At 43.1% G+C, this 25,314-nt stretch overlaps 2 protein-coding genes across 2 annotated transcripts in view; one reads left to right on the top strand and one right to left on the bottom strand.

Annotated features, from left to right (window-relative positions):
* LOC142104620 (C-type lectin domain family 18 member A-like) overlaps positions 1-16,533 on the top strand; it is a 30,069-nt gene extending 13,536 nt beyond the window's left edge. The window contains 7 exon segments of the mRNA XM_075189400.1: positions 13,809-13,930; positions 14,123-14,230; positions 14,407-14,499; positions 14,580-14,686; positions 15,247-15,376; positions 15,467-15,563; positions 15,654-16,533. Of these exon segments, the coding sequence (XP_075045501.1) occupies positions 13,809-13,930; positions 14,123-14,230; positions 14,407-14,499; positions 14,580-14,686; positions 15,247-15,376; positions 15,467-15,563; positions 15,654-15,753 (757 nt within the window). The 3' untranslated portion in view covers positions 15,754-16,533.
* An 818-nt stretch (positions 16,534-17,351) lies between these two features.
* EXOSC6 (exosome component 6) lies at positions 17,352-19,404 on the bottom strand. Its single transcript, XM_075189401.1, has 2 exons — positions 18,742-19,404; positions 17,352-18,259 (listed from the first exon to the last, which is right to left on the bottom strand). Exons 1-2 carry the CDS (start codon positions 19,333-19,335, stop codon positions 18,098-18,100), a joined length of 756 nt encoding a protein of 251 aa, XP_075045502.1. The 5' UTR covers positions 19,336-19,404; the 3' UTR covers positions 17,352-18,097.
* Positions 19,405-25,314: the final 5,910 nt, after the last annotated feature.

The raw sequence follows: 25,314 nt of genomic DNA, 5'->3' as shown, positions 1-25,314 counted from the left end.
ATTACCAATCTGACACAGGTACCTGATCTATATACACATCCTGTTATCCTCAGTATCTCCATCCTATAACATCACCTAACACTACATCACACTAATTACATCATTACCAATCTGACACAGGTACCTGATCTATATACACATCCTGTTATCCTCAGTATCTCCATCCTATAACATCACCTAACACTACATCACACTAATTACATCATTACCAATCTGACACAGGTACCTGATCTATATACACATCCTGTTATCCTCAGTATCTCCATCCTATAACATCACCCAACACTACATCACACTAATTACATCATTACCAATCTGACACAGGTACCTGATCTATATACACATCCTGTTATCCTCAGTATCTCCATCCTATAACATCACCCAACGCTACATCACACTAATTACATCATTACCAATCTGACACAGATACCTGATCTATATACACATCCTGTTATCCTCAGTATCTCATCCTATAACACCACCCAACATTACATCACACTAATTACATCATTACCAATCTGACACAGGTACCTGAGCTATATACACATCCTGTTATCCTCAGTATCTCATCCTATAACACCACCCAACACTACATCACACTAATTACATCATTACCAATCTGACACAGGTACCTGAGCTATATACACATCCTGTTATCCTCAGTATCTCCATCCTATAACACCACCCAACACTACATCACACTAATTACATCATTACCAATCTGACACAGATACCTGATCTATATACACATCCTGTTATCCTCAGTATCTCATCCTATAACATCACCCAACACTACATCACACTAATTACATCATTACCAATCTGACACAGGTACCTGAGCTATATACACATCCTGTTATCCTCAGTATCTCCATCCTATAACATCACCCAACACTACATCACACTAATTACATCATTACCAATCTGACACAGGTACCTGAGCTATATACACATCCTGTTATCCTCAGTATCTCCATCCTATAACACCACCCAACACTACATCACACTAATTACATCATTACCAATCTGACACAGGTACCTGATCTATATACACATCCTGTTATCCTCAGTATCTCCATCCTATAACACCACCCAACACTATATCACACTAATTACATCATTACCAATCTGACACAGATACCTGACCTATATACACATCCTGTTATCCTCAGTATCTCCATCCTATAACATCACCCAACACTACATCACACTAATTACATCTTTACCAATCTGACACAGGTACCTGATCTATATACACATCCTGTTATCCTCAGTATCTCCATCCTATAACATCACCCAACACTACATCACACTAATTACATCTTTACCAATCTGACACAGGTACCTGATCTATATACACATCCTGTTATCCTTAGTATCTCCATCCTATAACATCACCCAACACTACATCACACTAATTACATCATTACCAATCTGACACAGGTACCTGATCTATATACACATCCTGTTATCCTCAGTATCTCCATCCTATAACATCACCCAACACTACATCACACTAATTACATCATTACCAATCTGACACAGGTACCTGATCTATATACACATCCTGTTATCCTCAGTATCTCCATCCTATAACATCACCCAACACTACATCCCACTAATTACATCATTACCAATCTGACACAGGTATCTGAGCTATATACACATCCTGTTATCCTCAGTATCTCCATCCTATAACATCACCCAACACTACATCACACTAATTACATCATTACCAATCTGACACAGGTACCTGATCTATATACACATCCTGTTATCCTCAGTATCTCCATCCTATAACACCACCCAACACTACATCACACTAATTACATCATTACCAATCTGACACAGGTACCTGATCTATATACACATCCTGTTATCCTCAGTATCTCATCCTATAACATCACCCAACGCTACATCACACTAATTACATCATTACCAATCTGACACAGGTACCTGATCTATATACACATCCTGTTATCCTCAGTATCTCCATCCTATAACATCACCCAACACTACATCACACTAATTACATCATTACCAATCTGACACAGGTACCTGATCTATATACACATCCTGTTATCCTCAGTATCTCATCCTATAACACCACCCAACACTACATCACACTAATTACATCATTACCAATCTGACACAAGTACCTGATCTATATACACATCCTGTTATCCTCAGTATCTCCATCCTATAACACCACCCAACACTACATCACACTAATTACATCATTACCAATCTGACACAGGTACCTGATCTATATACACATCCTGTTATCCTCAGTATCTCCATCCTATAACACCACCCAACATTACATCACACTAATTACATCATTACCAATCTGACACAGGTACCTGATCTATATACACATCCTGTTATCCTCAGTATCTCCATCCTATAACATCACCTAATACTACATCACACTAATTACATCATTACCAATCTGACACAGGTACCTGATCTATATACACATCCTGTTATCCTCAGTATCTCATCCTATAACACCACCCAACACTACATCACACTAATTACATCATTACCAATCTGACACAAGTACCTGATCTATATACACATCCTGTTATCCTCAGTATCTCCATCCTATAACACCACCCAACACTACATCACACTAATTACATCATTACCAATCTGACACAGGTACCTGATCTATATACACATCCTGTTATCCTCAGTATCTCCATCCTATAACACCACCCAACATTACATCACACTAATTACATCATTACCAATCTGACACAGGTACCTGATCTATATACACATCCTGTTATCCTCAGTATCTCCATCCTATAACATCACCTAATACTACATCACACTAATTACATCATTACCAATCTGACACAGGTACCTGATCTCTATACACATCCTGTTATCCTCAGTATCTCCATCCTATAACATCACCCAACACTACATCACACTAATTACATCATTACCAATCTGACACAGGTACCTGAGCTATATACACATCCTGTTATCCTCAGTATCTCCATCCTATAACATCACCCAACACTACATCACACTAATTACATCATTACCAATCTGACACAGGTACCCGATCTATATACACATCCTGTTATCCTCAGTATCTCCATCCTATAACATCACCCAACACTACATCACACTAATTACATCATTACCAATCTGACACAGGTACCTGATCTATATACACATCCTGTTATCCTCAGTATCTCCATCCTATAACATCACCCAACACTACATCACACTAATTACATCATTACCAATCTGACACAGGTACCTGATCTATATACACATCCTGTTATCCTCAGTATCTCCATCCTATAACACCACCTAATACTACATCACACTAATTACATCATTACCAATCTGACACAGGTACCTGATCTCTATACACATCCTGTTATCCTCAGTATCTCCATCCTATAACATCACCCAACACTACATCACACTAATTACATCATTACCAATCTGACACAGGTACCTGAGCTATATACACATCCTGTTATCCTCAGTATCTCCATCCTATAACACCACCCAACACTACATCACACTAATTACATCATTACCAATCTGACACAGGTGCCTGAGCTATATACACATCCTGTTATCCTCAGTATCTCCATCCTATAACACCACCTAATACTACATCACACTAATTACATCATTACCAATCTGACACAGGTACCTGATCTATATACACATCCTGTTATCCTCAGTATCTCCATCCTATAACATCACCCAACACTACATCACACTAATTACATCATTACCAATCTGACACAGGTACCTGATCTATATACACATCCTGTTATCCTCAGTATCTCCATCCTATAACACCACCCAACACTACATCACACTAATTACATCATTACCAATCTGACACAGGTACCTGAGCTATATACACATCCTGTTATCCTCAGTATCTCCATCCTATAACATCACCCAACACTACATCACACTAATTACATCATTACCAATCTGACACAGGTACCTGATCTATATACACATCCTGTTATCCTCAGTATCTCCATCCTATAACATCACCCAACACTACATCACACTAATTACATCATTACCAATCTGACACAGGTACCTGATCTATATACACATCCTGTTATCTTCAGTATCTCCATCCTATAACACCACCCAACACTACATCACACTAATTACATCATTACCAATCTGACACAGGTACCTGATCTATATACACATCCTGTTATCCTCATTATCTCCATCCTATAACATCGCCCAACACTACATCACACTAATTACATCATTACCAATCTGACACAGGTACCTGAGCTATATACACATCCTGTTATCCTCAGTATCTCCATCCTATAACATCACCCAACATTACATCACACTAATTACATCATTACCAATCTGACACAGGTACCTGATCTATATACACATCCTGTTATCCTCAGTATCTCCATCCTATAACATCACCCAACACTACATCACACTAATTACATCATTACCAATCTGACACAGGTACCTGATCTATATACACATCCTGTTATCCTCAGTATCTCCATCCTATAACATCACCCAACATTACATCACACTAATTACATCATTACCAATCTGACACAGGTACCTGAGCTATATACACATCCTGTTATCCTCAGTATCTCCATCCTATAACATCACCCAACACTACATCACACTAATTACATAATTACCAATCTGACACAGGTACCTGATCTATATACACATCCTGTTATCCTCAGTATCTCCATCCTATAACATCACCTAACACTACATCACACTAATTACATCATTACCCATCTGACACAGGTACCTGAGCTATATACACATCCTGTTATCCTCAGTATCTCCATCCTATAACACCACCCAACACTACATCACACTAATTACATCATTACCAATCTGACACAGGTACCTGATCTATATACACATCCTGTTATCCTCAGTATCTCCATCCTATAACATCGCCCAACACTACATCACACTAATTACATCATTACCAATCTGACACAGGTACCTGAGCTATATACACATCCTGTTATCCTCAGTATCTCCATCCTATAACATCGCCCAATACTACATCACACTAATTACATCATTACCAATCTGACACAGGTACCTGAGCTATATACACATCCTGTTATCCTCAGTATCTCCATCCTATAACACCACCCAACACTACATCACACTAATTACATCATTACCAATCTGACACAGGTACCTGATCTATATACACATCCTGTTATCCTCAGTATCTCCATCCTATAACATCACCCAACACTACATCACACTAATTACATCATTACCAATCTGACACAGGTACCTGAGCTATATACACATCCTGTTATCCTCAGTATCTCCATCCTATAACATCACCCAACACTATATCACACTAATTACATCATTACCAATCTGACACAGGTGCCTGAGCTATATACACATCCTGTTATCCTCAGTATCTCCATCCTATAACACCACCCAACACTACATCACACTAATTACATCATTACCAATCTGACACAGGTACCTGATCTATATACACATCCTGTTATCCTCAGTATCTCCATCCTATAACATCACCCAACACTACATCACACTAATTACATCATTACCAATCTGACACAGGTACCTGAGCTATATACACATCCTGTTATCCTCAGTATCTCCATCCTATAACATCACCCAACACTACATCACACTAATTACATCATAACCAATCTGACACAGGTACCTGATCTATATACACATCCTGTTATCCTCAGTATCTCCATCCTATAACACCACCCAACACTACATCACACTAATTACATCATTACCAATCTGACACAGGTACCTGAGCTATATACACATCCTGTTATCCTCAGTATCTCCATCCTATAACATCACCTAATACTACATCACACTAATTACATCATTACCAATCTGACATAGGTACCTGATCTATATACACATCCTGTTATCCTCAGTATCTCCATCCTATAACACCACCCAACATTACATCACACTAATTACATCATTACCAATCTGACACAGGTACCTGATCTATATACACATCCTGTTATCCTCAGTATCTCCATCCTATAACATCACCCAACATTACATCACACTAATTACATCATTACCAATCTGACACAGGTACCTGATCTATATACACATCCTGTTATCCTCAGTATCTCCATCCTATAACATCACCCAACACTACATCACACTAATTACATCATTACCAATCTGACACAGGTACCTGATCTATATACACATCCTGTTATCTTCAGTATCTCCATCCTATAACACCACCCAACACTACATCACACTAATTACATCATTACCAATCTGACACAGGTACCTGATCTATATACACATCCTGTTATCCTCATTATCTCCATCCTATAACATCGCCCAACACTACATCACACTAATTACATCATTACCAATCTGACACAGGTACCTGAGCTATATACACATCCTGTTATCCTCAGTATCTCCATCCTATAACATCGCCCAATACTACATCACACTAATTACATCATTACCAATCTGACACAGGTGCCTGAGCTATATACACATCCTGTTATCCTCAGTATCTCCATCCTATAACATCACCCAACACTACATCACACTAATTACATCATTACCAATCTGACACAGGTACCTGATCTATATACACATCCTGTTATCCTCAGTATCTCCATCCTATAACATCACCCAACACTACATCACACTAATTACATCATTACCAATCTGACACAGGTACCTGATCTATATACACATCCTGTTATCCTCAGTATCTCCATCCTATAACATCACCCAACACTATATCACACTAATTACATCATTACCAATCTGACACAGGTGCCTGAGCTATATACACATCCTGTTATCCTCAGTATCTCCATCCTATAACACCACCCAACACTACATCACACTAATTACATCATTACCAATCTGACACAGGTACCTGAGCTATATACACATCCTGTTATCCTCAGTATCTCCATCCTATAACACCACCCAACATTACATCACACTAATTACATCATTACCAATCTGACACAGGTACCTGATCTATATACACATCCTGTTATCCTCAGTATCTCCATCCTATAACATCACCCAACACTACATCACACTAATTACATCATTACCAATCTGACACAGGTACCTGAGCTATATACACATCCTGTTATCCTCAGTATCTCCATCCTATAACATCACCCAACACTACATCACACTAATTACATCATAACCAATCTGACACAGGTACCTGATCTATATACACATCCTGTTATCCTCAGTATCTCCATCCTATAACACCACCCAACACTACATCACACTAATTACATCATTACCAATCTGACACAGGTACCTGAGCTATATACACATCCTGTTATCCTCAGTATCTCCATCCTATAACATCACCTAATACTACATCACACTAATTACATCATTACCAATCTGACATAGGTACCTGATCTATATACACATCCTGTTATCCTCAGTATCTCCATCCTATAACACCACCCAACATTACATCACACTAATTACATCATTACCAATCTGACACAGGTACCTGATCTATATACACATCCTGTTATCCTCAGTATCTCCATCCTATAACACCACCCAACATTACATCACACTAATTACATCATTACCAATCTGACACAGATACCTGATCTATATACACATCCTGTTATCCTCAGTATCTCCATCCTATAACACCACCCAACATTACATCACACTAATTACATCATTACCAATCTGACACAGGTACCTGAGCTATATACACATCCTGTTATCCTCAGTATCTCCATCCTATAACATCACCCAACACTACAACACACTAATTACATCATTACCAATCTGACACAGGTGCCTGATCTATATACACATCCTGTTATCCTCAGTATCTCCATCCTATAACACCACCCAACACTACATCACACTAATTACATCATTACCAATCTGACACAGGTACCTGATCTATATACACATCCTGTTATCCTCAGTATCTCCATCCTATAACATCACCCAACACTACATCACACTAATTACATCATTACCAATCTGACACAGGTACCTGAGCTATATACACATCCTGTTATCCTTAGTATCTCCATCCTATAACACCACCCAACACTACATCACACTAATTACATCATTACCAATCTGACACAGGTACCTGAGCTATATACACATCCTGTTACCCTCAGTATCTCCATCCTATAACATCACCCAACATTACATCACACTAATTACATCATTACCAATCTGACACAGGTACCTGAGCTATATACACATCCTGTTACCCTCAGTATCTCCATCCTATAACATCACCCAACACTACATCACACTAATTACATCATTACCAATCTGACACAGGTACCTGATCTATATACACATCCTGTTATCCTCAGTATCTCCATCCTATAACATCACCCAACATTACATCACACTAATTACATCATTACCAATCTGACACAGGTACCTGAGCTATATACACATCCTGTTATCCTCAGTATCTCCATCCTATAACATCACCTAATACTACATCACACTAATTACATCATTACCAATCTGACACAGGTACCTGGGCTATATACACATCCTGTTATCCTCAGTATCTCCATCCTATAACACCACCCAACACTACATCACACTAATTACATCATTACCAATCTGACACAGGTACCTGATCTATATACACATCCTGTTATCCTCAGTATCTCCATCCTATAACATCACCCAACACTACATCACACTAATTACATCATTACCAATCTGACACAGGTACCTGAGCTATATACACATCCTGTTATCCTCAGTATCTCCATCCTATAACATCACCCAACACTACATCACACTAATTACATCATTACCAATCTGACACAGGTACCTGATCTATATACACATCCTGTTATCCTCAGTATCTCCATCCTATAACACCACCCAACACTACATCCCACTAATTACATCATTACCAATCTGACACAGGTACCTGAGCTATATACACATCCTGTTATCCTCAGTATCTCCATCCTATAACATCACCCAACACTACAACACACTAATTACATCATTACCAATCTGACACAGGTACCTGAGCTATATACACATCCTGTTATCCTCAGTATCTCCATCCTATAACATCACCCAACATTACATCACACTAATTACATCATTACCAATCTGACACAGGTGCCTGATCTATATACACATCCTGTTATCCTCAGTATCTCCATCCTATAACATCACCCAACATTACATCACACTAATTACATCTTTACCAATCTGACACAAGTACCTGATCTATATACACATCCTGTTATCCTCAGTATCTCCATCCTATAACATCACCCAACACTACATCACACTAATTACATCTTTACCAATCTGACACAGGTACCTGATCTATATACACATCCTGTTATCCTCAGTATCTCCATCCTATAACATCACCCAACACTACATCACACTAATTACATCATTACCAATCTGACACAGGTGCCTGATCTATATACACATCCTGTTATCCTCAGTATCTCCATCCTATAACACCACCCAACACTACATCACACTAATTACATCATTACCAATCTGACACAGGTACCTGAGCTATATACACATCCTGTTATCCTCAGTATCTCCATCCTATAACACCACCCAACACTACATCACACTAATTACATCATTACCAATCTGACACAGGTGCCTGATCTATATACACATCCTGTTATCCTCAGTATCTCATCCTATAACATCACCCAACACTACATCACACTAATTACATCATTACCAATCTGACACAGGTACCTGATCTATATACACATCCTGTTATCCTCAGTATCTCCATCCTATAACATCACCTAATACTACATCACACTAATTACATCATTACCAATCTGACACAGGTGCCTGATCTATATACACATCCTGTTATCCTCAGTATCTCCATCCTATAACATCACCTAATACTACATCACACTAATTACATCATTACCAATCTGACACAGGTACCTGATCTATATACACATCCTGTTATCCTCAGTATCTCCATCCTATAACATCACCTAACACTACATCACACTAATTACATCATTACCAATCTGACACAGGTACCTGATCTATATACACATCCTGTTATCCTCAGTATCTCCATCCTATAACATCACCTAACACTACATCACACTAATTACATCATTACCAATCTGACACAGGTACCTGATCTATATACACATCCTGTTATCCTCAGTATCTCCATCCTATAACATCACCCAACGCTACATCACACTAATTACATCATTACCAATCTGACACAGATACCTGATCTATATACACATCCTGTTATCCTCAGTATCTCATCCTATAACACCACCCAACATTACATCACACTAATTACATCATTACCAATCTGACACAGGTACCTGAGCTATATACACATCCTGTTATCCTCAGTATCTCATCCTATAACACCACCCAACATTACATCACACTAATTACATCATTACCAATCTGACACAGGTACCTGAGCTATATACACATCCTGTTATCCTCAGTATCTCCATCCTATAACACCACCCAACACTACATCACACTAATTACATCATTACCAATCTGACACAGATACCTGATCTATATACACATCCTGTTATCCTCAGTATCTCATCCTATAACATCACCCAACACTACATCACACTAATTACATCATTACCAATCTGACACAGGTACCTGAGCTATATACACATCCTGTTATCCTCAGTATCTCCATCCTATAACATCACCCAACACTACATCACACTAATTACATCATTACCAATCTGACACAGGTACCTGAGCTATATACACATCCTGTTATCCTCAGTATCTCCATCCTATAACACCACCCAACACTACATCACACTAATTACATCATTACCAATCTGACACAGGTACCTGATCTATATACACATCCTGTTATCCTCAGTATCTCCATCCTATAACACCACCCAACACTATATCACACTAATTACATCATTACCAATCTGACACAGATACCTGACCTATATACACATCCTGTTATCCTCAGTATCTCCATCCTATAACATCACCCAACACTACATCACACTAATTACATCTTTACCAATCTGACACAGGTACCTGATCTATATACACATCCTGTTATCCTTAGTATCTCCATCCTATAACATCACCCAACACTACATCACACTAATTACATCATTACCAATCTGACACAGGTACCTGATCTATATACACATCCTGTTATCCTCAGTATCTCCATCCTATAACATCACCCAACACTACATCACACTAATTACATCATTACCAATCTGACACAGGTACCTGATCTATATACACATCCTGTTATCCTCAGTATCTCCATCCTATAACATCACCCAACACTACATCCCACTAATTACATCATTACCAATCTGACACAGGTATCTGAGCTATATACACATCCTGTTATCCTCAGTATCTCCATCCTATAACACCACCCAACACTACATCACACTAATTACATCATTACCAATCTGACACAGGTACCTGATCTATATACACATCCTGTTATCCTCAGTATCTCCATCCTATAACATCACCCAACACTACATCACACTAATTACATCTTTACCAATCTGACACAGGTACCTGATCTATATACACATCCTGTTATCCTCAGTATCTCCATCCTATAACATCACCCAACACTACATCACACTAATTACATCATTACCAATCTGACACAGGTACCTGAGCTATATACACATCCTGTTATCCTCAGTATCTCCATCCTATAACATCACCCAACACTACATCACACTAATTACATCATTACCAATCTGACACAGGTACCTGATCTATATACACATCCTGTTATCCTCAGTATCTCCATCCTATAACACCACCCAACACTACATCACACTAATTACATCATTACCAATCTGACACAGGTACCTGATCTATATACACATCCTGTTATCCTCAGTATCTCCATCCTATAACACCACCCAACACTACATCACACTAATTACATCATTACCAATCTGACACAGGTATCTGAGCTATATACACATCCTGTTATCCTCAGTATCTCCATCCTATAACATCACCCAACACTACATCCCACTAATTACATCATTACCAATCTGACACAGGTATCTGAGCTATATACACATCCTGTTATCCTCAGTATCTCCATCCTATAACACCACCCAACATTACATCACACTAATTACATCATTACCAATCTGACACAGGTACCTGAGCTATATACACATCCTGTTATCCTCAGTATCTCCATCCTATAACACCACCCAACACTACATCACACTAATTACATCATTACCTATCTGACACAGGTACCTGATCTCTATACACATCCTGTTCTCCTCAGTATCTCCATCCTATACCATCACCCAACACTACATCACACTAATTACATCATTACCAATCTGACACAGGTACCTGATCTATATACACATCCTGTTATCCTCAGTATCTCCATCCTATAACATCACCCAACATTACATCACACTAATTACATCATTACCAATCTGACACAGATACCTGATCTATATACACATCCTGTTATCCTCAGTATCTCATCCTATAACATCACCCAACACTACATCACACTAATTACATCATTACCAATCTGACACAGGTACCTGATCTATATACACATCCTGTTATCCTCAGTATCTCCATCCTATAACACCACCCAACACTACATCACACTAATTACATCATTACCAATCTGACACAGGTACCTGATCTATATACACATCCTGTTATCCTCAGTATCTCCATCCTATAACATCACCTAATACTACATCACACTAATTACATCATTACCAATCTGACACAGGTACCTGATCTATATACACATCCTGTTATCCTCAGTATCTCCATCCTATAACACCACCCAACACTACATCACACTAATTACATCATTACCAATCTGACACAGGTACCTGATCTATATACACATCCTGTTATCCTCAGTATCTCCATCCTATAACATCACCTAATACTACATCACACTAATTACATCATTACCAATCTGACACAGGTACCTGATCTATATACACATCCTGTTATCCTCAGTATCTCCATCCTATAACACCACCCAACACTACATCACACTAATTACATCATTACCAATCTGACACAGGTACCTGAGCTATATACACATCCTGTTATCCTCAGTATCTCCATCCTATAACATCACCCAACACTACATCACACTAATTACATCATTACCAATCTGACACAGATACCTGAGCTATATACACATCCTGTTATCCTCAGTATCTCCATCCTATAACATCACCCTACGCTACATCACACTAATTACATCATTACCAATCTGACACAGGTACCTGATCTATATACACATCCTGTTATCCTCAGTATCTCCATCCTATAACACCACCCAACATTACATCACACTAATTACATCATTACCAATCTGACACAGGTACCTGATCTATATACACATCCTGTTATCCTCAGTATCTCCATCCTATAACACCACCCAACATTACATCACACTAATTACATCATTACCAATCTGACACAGGTACCTGAGCTATATACACATCCTGTTATCCTCAGTATCTCCATCCTATAACACCACCCAACACTACATCACATTAATTACATCATTACCAATCTGACACAGGTACCTGAGCTATATACACATCCTGTTATCCTCAGTATCTCATCCTATAACACCACCTGATACTAGTTACCAGACTGTATATAACGCAGTGATAATAGCTCAGTCTATAAACCATTCACGGGTCTCTCCTCAGGGGTAACTGGGACATCGGAGGACAGACCATCCATCCCTATCAGCCCGGTTCCTGGTGCAGTTTCTGTACAAGTAGGTTTTCGGGCTGCTACAAGTCCAGGGAACAGCTGGGTGGTCTCTGTGGTAAGTACCTGAGGGTGGGACAGCTCAGATCCTTGGTGCCAGGGGTCAGAGAACAGCCTTTTGGTGGGATGACACTGTCCTATCAGTGTAAAGTTTAATGTGTTGAGCTTGTTGCTCTTCTTGTCCCAGTTGTGATATGTGGTTTCTGTGCGAGTATCTTCCTCTAGTAATGTCGGTGACCCGCTCTCCTAGAGGTCCCCAGGAACCCTTGTCGTACGAGTTGTGGGAACCAGGGAACGTTAAACCCCAGCAGCTGCCGGTGTGAGTGTGGCGCAGGGTACACCGGCCGCTTCTGTCAAGGTGAGTGGCAACGTCGTGCGGCCATCAGCGGGATAGTTGTGACCTCTGACCTTTATCCCGTTAACCATTACAGCCCCTGACTGTCCTAAGAGAACCAGGATGGACTACGCTAGGTTGTTATAGAACGTGGGTGTAATGTTATTATACAGACATGTACTGAGTTCTGTTTCTTGCAGTGTCGTGCGGGACACGTTGTGTACACGGCAGGTTTAAAGCACATGAATGTTCCTGTATTTGTGATGCTGGATATGGGGGAGCTGACTGCGCAGGTAACAGCGCCCCCAGCCCGTCAGTAGCGGTGGTCGTGTGTCCAGATGGATGATAGTCACATGTATCACTGTCATTATAGAGGAGCTGCATTCCTCTGCTGGAACCTGTGACATCCTGAGTGACGGGCTCTGCTTTGTGGTCTCCTCAGAACTGCATTCATATTACAGAGCCAAGACGGATTGTCAGGTAAGTCCCCGACACTTACTGTCTCCTTCTGCTACGCCCTGTCTCTGCGCCTCATAGCTCGGAGCCTCACTATGAACCTATCTCCTTAGAGGGCTGTTACTTGCTCAGTCACCGTTTGTCACAACTAAAGGCTTTTTTGGCAATATATCTGTAAGAACGGCAGCTGCCTCCTGCAACCTCCTTTTAAAGTCACCCATGTATTTTATACAAAAAACAGGCCCTGGTCTGTGGGACAGACTTCTGTGGAAATATGGGCGCACACTGTGAGCAACCTCAGAGTTTAGCTTTCTCTACAGCAGTGCAGGTTTTCCAGGACACATGTGAGATAATTACACCACCTGTGGATCTGTTACATTGTGTCAGTCAGTAATAATTACACCTGTGCTCCAGCAGGGAGATATGGAAACCGTGCACTGGTAGGGGTCCCTGAGGACTGGGGTTAGGAACCCCTGCTGTAAAACAGTTTTTGGGTGGTTGTGGGGGGGGGGGGAATCGCTCAGCTTTCTGCTACTACCCCACAGATTATAATAATGTTATTACACTACTGGACTGTGTTACAGACTAGAGACGGGCTCCTGGCACAGATAAGAACTCAGAAAATTCAGGATATTTTGACCTTTTTCCTGGGACGTCTGGAAGACACAAACAAGGTCACTGAGAGAGACATCCAAACGGGGAACTTCTGGATAGGTGAGAGCGCAGTAACGGGGTTCCCACCTAGTATGTAAATGGGGGGATTCAGCGTTGGGGTCTAACAGCCGCACTCTGCTCTCTTCCTAGGTCTGACGTATAAGAGCGGATTCTCTTCCTTCCGGTGGGACGCCGGGGATCCTTTTTCCTTCCAAAGCTTTGCCCTGGGTCAGCCAGACAATCTGGGGTAAGAACACCACACTGATACGTCACGGTGGGTGGTCTCCATCTATAGATTGGGAGGTCCCAAAACATCTAATCTATCTGTTTCTCTTAGATTAGGAAACTGTGTAGAGATGCGAGCGAATTCTGGGTTCAACTGGCATACGCAACGCTGCAAATCCCATAACCGCTATATCTGCCAGTACCGGATCTAGAACCATCCACCAACGTCTGCCGCAACCACCCATTACCGTCTGCCGGCACAGGACCAAGAACAATGATTGCCTCTTATGTATTATATGGAAACAGTGACGCACAGTGCAGTATATAGGATGAGACGTGTCCTGCAGCAAAGTGCAGATAAATGGCTGTAGCCCGAGGTATATAAATTCTGATGTCACATTATAGTAGTTCCCCCGTACATAGCACAGTGATCTCACCGCCCGCAGGACACCTGCCACTATAACAACAATCTTTACAGTTAGAAGGAACTTCAGAGCGATCACCGGTTAGCGTGCACTTACCCCATAGGCTGAAAATATCACCCCCGCTCCTGTGAGGTCACACTCAGCCTGGCCGATGGGGGGGAGGAAACTGCAGTGAGTTATATAGGTGCCACATGCATCGTTCACAAGAATATATTAAAATGTCCCTGTCAAACAACAAAGGTATTTATTCTGGCTGTTTTCCACATCACCATAGAAGGTTTCAGTTACGTGACACTAAATAATTGCAATTTATAGCTGGAAGAACTTGTCATTCTGAACGATTGTGAGCTCAAGAGCAGCTACAGCCTAAATTACCAACAGTTCCAAGGCCCTCGTCATATTTTCTCTGGACTGTAACTCGTTCTAGCCAGTGTGTTACTCTATATATAACCTGCAGGGGGCGCTGTCACTACAATTGTCAATAGATTTATTCTGTCACTAAAGTCCATATATTAATATGCTAAAGACTATATAAGAATTGTAAATAAAGTACAGTACTTTATATTATACAGTATTTTGAAGTTATTTAAACATAGATACAATATTAGTGTATCAATATAAGGGTATATACAAGGTTATATAGGGCTCATTGTATATATCTCATTATACAAGCGGGTTGTGTTCAGCTGACCACACAAGTGACAGGTTATCACTCCAGACAAGTCAGCAGCGGCATCTTTCAACCTCACTTTCTACCGGGCCCAATAACAAACGTTTATATAATATCCTCCACAGCCACAACTGTCACTCAGATGTAGGACAAAAAGCTCAAATGAGAATAAAGAGTATGTCAGTATAACTTGCTGTTAAATCACTGGCAATGTCTCTATGTTTGAATCCACCAATCTGTAGTCTTCACATACCACTTCTGTTCCCTAGGAGACCACAAGCCTATCACAGCCTCTACTTATCAACTTCCATAGAGCAATGCAAGCTAGAGGGCAGCTGTTATCCCAACCAGCTGAACGGGGCAGACATTGCTGGGCAGATCTACTGCCCCACTGCCTGGAGCAGCCTCAATGACCCCTAAGGCTCATGGGTAGAATGACATGAGCCTAATACCAGATCAATAACCAAAAGTGACCTTCAATGGGAGATTGGCACAAATGTGTGAACTGTGTTTGGCCGATAAATAAAATATATGAAAGAGAAGTAAAAAGGAACCTTCGCACACTTGTTACATGTTCTGCAAAACTCCTGCCCACATTAACCCCTCCAGGACTGCACGTATTTTGTGTCATAGAACCAAGCTAAATGTCATATTCAGTAGCAATAATCTATTTCATTGTGTGTGTGTATATATAAAAATATATATATGGCACAGCTGTGTAAATATATCCTTTATTTGGTGGGTGATACATGGGGGAAATTAGACACAATGAAATTTGCAGCATTGAGGGTGAGGCTGAAATGTGGTTTTCAAACACAAGGCAGCAGAACAAATACAAATATTTGCAGATCATCTTATTAACAACTAGAATACTGACATAAGTCACAGGTCGGTACTTGTTCTGCTACAGGTTAACCAATGCCTGGACATAACTCCCCCCCTCAACTCTCCGTGACTCAGAATAGGGGCTGCGCTAACTATCCCCAGGAAGAGGACCCAACATCTCAAATACATACAGGAGTCGGTGATAGGATTGTATTATGAATCAGAACCATGGTGTGTAGATATACTATGGGTAACCCACAGAGCTAATAATCAGCCCAATTCCACAAACCTGGAATACAATTTTCATACGGGGCAGATTTACGATTCTTACAGTCACAAAGAAGCCGTGTGTGTGTGATATATATATATATACACACACACACACACACCCACCCCTCCCACAGGACTTCTGTCACTCTGCTGACACTAGTGTCACCCAGCCGGATAAAACAGCGTCAGCTTGTCTGATCCAGAGCTGTGGCCTCAGTAACACCATACACACCGGCTGCTCTGTATAAAATATACATTTATAAACAGACAGTACTGGGAGTCACAGGGCAGCGTCTGCCAATCAGTCCAACTGTCTCATTCAGTCCACACGGTCCGCTGACCACCGGTTGGTGGTGTTAGACGCCGTTAGCTGGATTCAGACGGCGGCTCAGGGATCTTCCGCTTGGTGGCTTTCAGTAGACTCTGCTGCAGCACCGGGTACAGTCTCTGACACCCCTCCATACACATACGGACGGCTTCTACTGAGCTCTCTCCTTCCCATTCCCCGCTGCAGAGGAGTCCGGAAACCTGTACAACACAGGACACGTATGTAACACGGATACAAACAGTATGACAGGAACACTTTATACATTTTAGAAATGGACATTATACTGCAGAGAAGGTTGATGTATAAACACTAATCACCCAGACGCAGTGCCGGCAGCGGGTAACCACAGGTAACTTTTATACACATCTTAATTGGTTTGTATAATGGCAGATAAACACCCAGCACCTCCATATCCCACACCAAGCGGTGCTGCTGGTGACTGCCGGGGGTCATCTCCAGCCCCCGTCCCCCTATAATCCCCCCCCCCCCCATATGGGGTTTCTCCCCCACTGCCCCCTCCATAGGGCCCCCCAGTACCTGGTTGAGGGCCAGCATCAGGCTCATGGTCACCCCCATCCCTCTCACCCCCCAGGGCTTCTCTCTCACTGTCCCCCTAATGCCCCCTAGGGCGTCCCAGTTCCCCCACCCCCCAGATCGTCCCAGTTCCCCCACCCCCCAGTACCTGGTTGAGGGCCGGCATCAGGCTCAGGCTCATGGTCGCCCCGTCCTCCTCCTCCGCGTCGCTGGGGTCCAGCAGCAGCCGCTCCCCCGCCCGGCTCAGGCCGCTCCCCACCACCAGGTCATACATCTCGATGCCGGCATCCGCCAGGGCCAGCGCTGCGCAGGAGACCGCGGCCGGGAGCGCGGAGCCCCGATCCTCCAGCACCAGCGCCCACACCGCCAGCTCCGCCCGGGGATACCGCTCCAGCCGCACGGCCGGCTCCAGGCTCTCCTGCAGGAGGATCCCGGCCTGGCGGGGGGAGAGACCGGGGGAGGCCCGGGCCCGGGAGAAGGGAGCCCAGCGCAGCTCACACACCAGCCGGCTCTCAGCCCCGCGCTCCCGGGGCCCGGACACCGAGCACAGCACCTTGGTGCCCCCGGCCTCCAGGTAGGCAGAGCCCGCCGCCTGGCTGAGGAGACCGGCCCGGACATAGACCGCCCGAGGCTCCCCGGGACCGCGCCCTGTCCTCCCCGCCGGGGGCTCCGCGGTAGTAGCGTATAGGAGGGGGGACTGAGACTCGTCCGGGCCCCGCACACGGCGACTGTCACCCGGCATGGTCACTACTCCAGACCGCGGGCTGACTGCGGCCTCCGGAACCAGCGAGACTGAGAGGGATAGAGCGGCGCCCGGATACCAGAGAGACTGAGAGGGATAGAGCGGTCTCCAGATACCAGAGAGAGGGATAGAGCGGCGCCTGGATACCAGCGAGACTAAGAGGGATAGAGCGGCGCCTGGATACCAGCGAGACTAAGAGGGATAGAGCGGCGCCCGGATACCAGAGAGACTAAGAGGGATAGAGCGGCGCCCGGATACCAGCGAGACTAAGAGTCTATTTATGACCCTTCCTTTTTTTTTTTACTTGATACTTTTCAATCCTTATCTCCTTGATAAGGATTGAAAAGTAACGGCTATGTATTAAAAAACTTCTCAGGGACAGCAGTGCCGATAACCTGCTGTCCCTGAGAAGTGATCACCTGATCATCGCGGTCTTTTCTCATTTTTCAAGGCTGCGATGATCTTCTCTTTTGTTTTTTTGTTAGTGCGCATGTGCCGACTGAATAGTTGGTGCATGCGCAGTAACATCCTGGCCGGCAAACTGCAGGATGATTGACAGGAAGGGATCACATGATCCCTCCACACATGCGCTGTCCAGCTCTGCTCTTCAGAGCAGAGCTGGACAGCTCGAAAGTTTTCAGACATGTTAATGTACGCCAGCTTCAGAGGGCACCAGCTTCAGAGGGCTCCAGCTTCAGAGGGCACCAGCTTCAGATGGCGCCAGCTTCAGATGGCGCCAGCTTCAGATGTCGCCAGCTTCAGATGGCGCCAGCTTCAGAGGGCTCCAGCTACAGAGGGCTCCAGCTTCAGAGGGCTTCAGAGGGCGCCAGCTTCAGAGGGCTCCAGCTTCAGAGGGCTCCAGCTTCAGATGGCACCAGCTTCAGAGGGCTCAAGCTACAGATGGCTCCAGCTTCAGATGGCACCAGCTTCAGATGGCTCCAGCTTCAGATGGCACCAGCTTCAGATGGCTTCAGATGGCTCCAGCTTCAGATGGCTCCAGCTTCAGATGGCTTCAGATGGCACCAGCTTCAGATGGAGCACATTAACATGTAAAAAAAGAGAACATTTTCTCTAGTTAGCCTTTAATACATAGCGGTTCTGAGCACTTCCCATACACTGTTATGGACAGTGCTCAGAAAAACGATAGGAAATGCAAAGCAGCAGATATCTGAGATATCTGCTGCAATGCTTCAATGGTACATAGTGATTTCACGGTAAACCCCCGAAAACTGTTGTTTTCGGGGGTTTACCACAGGAAAAATGCTTGGTAAATAGACCCCTCAGAGAGATAGAGCGGCGCCCGGATACCAGCGAGACTATGAGAGAGCGGCGCCCGGATACCAGTGAGACTGAGAGGGATAGATCGGCACCCGGATACCAGCGAGACTGAGGGATAGAACGGCCTCCAGATACCAGAGAGATGTATAGAGCGGCGCCTGGATACCAGCGAGACTGAGAGGCATAGAGCGGCCTCCAGATACCAGAGAGAGGAATAGAGCGGCGCCTGGATACCAGCGAGACTGAGAGGGATAGAACTACTTCCGGGAACCAGAGAGAGGGATAGAGCGGCGCGCGGATACTAGCGAGACTGAGAGGGATAGAGCGGCTTCCGGGAACCAGAGAGAGGGATAGAGCGGCGCCCGGATACCAGCGAGACTAAGAGGGATAGAGGGGCGCCCGGATACCAGCGAGATGGAGATAGAGCGGCGCCCGGATACCAGCGAGTCTGATAGGAATAGAGCGGCGCACGGATACCAGCGAGACTGAGAGGGATAGAGCGGCGCCCGGATACCAGCGAGACTTAGAGATAGAGCGGCGCACGGATACCAGAGAGAGGGGGAGGACAGGAGAGCAGGGCACAGAAGGGATGGCTCCTGATCTTAGGGTTAGTATGTGACGCAGGGTATGCTGGCTCTTGTAGTTCCACAGGTAGTCTAACTCTTTACTGCAGTCAGTGCCATAAACACATCCCAGTTTATAGATATTAATGTATGTTCATAATGTAGTCGCCCTCCTGCAACTTTTACTACATATATTGTCTGATCCTGGAGTGAGGGCGCTGAGAGAGATGTGAGATCTATGGGAGAGAATCCTGCAGAGACTCCAGTATCCGCTACCGCAATGTGGAAGAGGAGATGAAACCCATTATAGCACTAGTGAGTGTCAGCTCCTGGTACCACCAGAATTAGTATCTGCTGATCAGGGACGGTGCTCACTTGTTCATGCCCCATCTGTGATCAGCGCTTCACTGCGCATGTGCTGCTCCCCCCTGCAGGGCAGAGAGGAGTCAGGGTAGTGAGGTGCCCTCCTGCAGCACTTACCGTGTTCCGCAAGCCCGGTACCAGGACTGCAGCGTGAGGCTGGGAGGAGGCTGAATTAATGATGCTGGAAGTGTTTGCTTCAGTGATTTCTGCTTCATGTGATGTGAAATAATTGTGTAAATAAATAATAAATAAATGACTGGTTTATTCATTCACCATAGAAGATGACCTGTTGCTCATTATTACTATCATCAGTGTTTGTGCATCTCTTCCCCCATCTACCCTGTATGGCACCTGCATGGGTCCTAGAACAGGCACACGGTCCGCCTAACGCCCCTTCCCCACCGGTGTTATAAATCATGATTGTATTAGTGGTTTGTAGCTGTAATAAGACAGAGCAGGTAAACAGTGATGGGAGTGAAACCTTTTAATACCCACTTGCAATCATCATCATCATTTATTTACTAATTCCGCAGCGCTGTACAGAGAACTCATTCACATCAGTCCCTGCCCCATTGGAGCTTACAGTCTAAATTCCCTAATATAGACACACACACACATATACATATACATGCAGAGAGAGAGGTAGAGACTAGGGTCAATTTTTGATAGCCAATTAACCTACCAGTATGTTTTTGGAGTGTGGGAGGAAACCGGAGCACCCAGAGGAAACCCACGCAAACACAGGGAGAACATACAAACTCCACACAGATAAGACCATGGTCGGGAATCGAACTCATGACCCCAGCGCTGTGAGGCAGAAGTGCTAACCATGAGCCACCGTGCTGCCTGGTAACATTGAAGCCCATTTGGGTCCTCATATTGGGGTAGGGTCATCCCTTGTTCTGACCTCTTCAACCTCACATCCAATGATTAACCAAACCCTGCCACTTTCACTTAAGTATTATCTCTAAAATATGCTCCTTTCTGGCACATGATTTGCTCATTATATCTCGGCTGTAACTTTCCTGTAACATCCACAGAACATTATGGATATTCCTGTCAGGCTCAGTCCCACAACCTCAGTTTCCCCCTCTGCCAATCGTTGCACAGGTTCCAGCTACCTCCAATGATAACATTCTAAGTATCATGTGCAACTTATAAAGCCGTCCACAACGCTGCTCTGTGCTGCACACTGACCCGCTCATGGTGTAAATGGCAGATGTTCCTGAAGTGCTGGACTTGTAATCCTCTTATATTTATACTTCAGCTTTTTTCTCCAGATTTAGACTGCTCACTCGGGGCCAGAGCTTCTCCTCTACACCCGGTCATAGAATCCTCTATTCTAATCTGCGGTTCTCCACGCACGGAGATCCGTGCCTGCTCTGTGGTGTCAGACATCCTCTCCTAACACACTGTCCTTACCGCGACTATGCTGTGATCCTCATCTACTGGTGGTCTGACCTGGTCTCTGGTTCCTTCACTCTAGATCCATCTGCAGATCTCTTAACCTCAGCGGCAGATTGTTACTTGGGTGGGAACCAAATCCTAACATCTGCTCCCAACCTGCAGCCAAGACTACAAATAGTGGCTTCATGATTACCTTGGCAGGATTTATGTCCTAACATCTACGGTCGCTGCCTCTGATGACTTTATTAGACACCGTTAGAAGACTCCACGCTTGGCTGTTACAACTTCCCATATAGATGCTGGTATTACCCTACAGACTCCTCCAGGACACCGTCCCTCATATCGGACACTGATTTCGGTTTTACTCACCATTACAATTAGAGATGGTCACTGACCCCCGTGTTTTGGTTTTGGATTCGGTTTTGGATCTGGATTACCGTCGTGTTTTGGTTTTGGTTTTGGTTTTGCAAAACCGCCAATGCGTGTTTTGGTTTTGGTTTTGTTTGGTTTTGTTTTGCTATTTTTTGGGAAAATCCATGTTTTTGGGCCTAAATTAACCCAATTTAGTGCTCCAACTGTTTTAGAGACAAGTAATCTAATTGTTGAGGTAATAAATCATCCAAAAAAACAGTTTAATTCTTCGTTGGTAGGCCTATTCTACACACAAAACAGATTGTCTTCCTCTCCATCTATGCATATTGGCAATGCAGCCATCGTCTTTGAATGTATATTACACCCTACACTTATAGTTAAATATGTAAAGAAATGGAAAAAGCCAGTTTGCTTTCTGTCTCTCAAGGCCCCCCTCCACTTGTATAAAATAGCAAAAAATTCAGCCATTATAGACTGTACAATATTAATTGACATGGAGAAAGCCAGTTTGGTTTCTGTCTCTCTAGGCCCCCCTCCACTTGTATAAAATACTAAAAAATTCAGCCATTATAGACTGTACAATATTAATTGACATGGAGAAAGACAGTTTGGGGTCACTCTGTCTCTCTAGGCCCCCCTCCACTTGTATAAAATACCAAAAAATTCAGCCATTATAGACTGTACAATATTAATTGACATGGAGAAAGCCAGTTTGGTTTCTGTCTCTCTAGGCCCCCCTCCACTTGTATAAAATACTAAAAAATTCAGCCATTATAGACTGTACAATATTAATTGACATGGAGAAAGACAGTTTGGGGTCACTCTGTCTCTCTAGGCCCCCCTCCACTTGTATAAAATACCAAAAAATTCAGCCATTATAGACTGTACAATATTAATTGACATGGAGAAAGCCAGTTTGGTTTCTGTCTCTCTAGGCCCCCCTCCACTTGTATAAAATACTAAAAAATTCAGCCATTATAGACTGTACAATATTAATTGACATGGAGAAAGACAGTTTGGGGTCACTCTGTCTCTCTAGGCCCCCCTCCACTTGTATAAAATACCAAAAAATTCAGCCATTATAGACTGTACAATATTAATTGACATGGAGAAAGCCAGTTTGGTTTCTGTCTCTCTAGGCCCCCCTCCACTTGTATAAAATACTAAAAAATTCAGCCATTATAGACTGTACAATATTATGAAAAATGGACAAAGCCAGTTTAGGGTCACTCTGTCTATGACACCCTACCCTTAAGGATAAATTGCCCTAACAGCAGCCTTTCAAGATGGTATGTGATATGGAAATGCCACAAGTCCCTTTCCTCTTTGGGGGTAGATTGCACCCTACACTTACATAGAAAGTTTTAAAAAGATGTTATCGGCATCATCTTCAGCTTCATCCTCACCCTCATCAGTGTGTACGTCATCATCACAGACTATCAATTCATCGCCGCTTGAATCCGCCATTAGAGAACAGTCAGTGCTTGGATGTCTTGGATGGTGAAGGCCTTCCTCGTGGAAGATGTAGTTCATTTTTATAAACATCATTTTCTCCACATTTTTGGGAAGTAACCTTCTACGGCGATCACTGACTAAGTTCCCTGCTGTGCTGAACACTCGTTCAGAGTACACACTGGAGGGTGGGCAGCTTAGGTATTGCAAAGCAAGTTTGTACATGGGTTTCCAAATGGCTTGCTTTTCTTCCCAGTAAGGAAAGGGACTGTCTGACATTTCCATATCAACTACCTCTTGAAAGTAATCCTCCACCATCCTTTGCATGTTTATACTCATATTGGATGGACTTATGGGCAAAGTGACACTTTTTTTTGAAAAATCCTTCAAACCAGCCCAGATGTTAAATTGTTCTCGTCTGCCCCCTGTGTCTTCCCTGCTTCTTTTTTGGAAATTTAATTTTTTACGAGCAACAGCTTGAGAAAGTGAAGGAGGACACGTCGTCAAGCCGAGGCCCAGTTCAGCGGCCAACTTGCTGAGCAAT

This window comes from Mixophyes fleayi, chromosome 10, assembly GCF_038048845.1.
Source record: "Mixophyes fleayi isolate aMixFle1 chromosome 10, aMixFle1.hap1, whole genome shotgun sequence".
Taxonomy (NCBI): domain Eukaryota; kingdom Metazoa; phylum Chordata; class Amphibia; order Anura; family Limnodynastidae; genus Mixophyes; species Mixophyes fleayi.
This window is presented reverse-complemented; position numbering and strand designations above follow the sequence as displayed.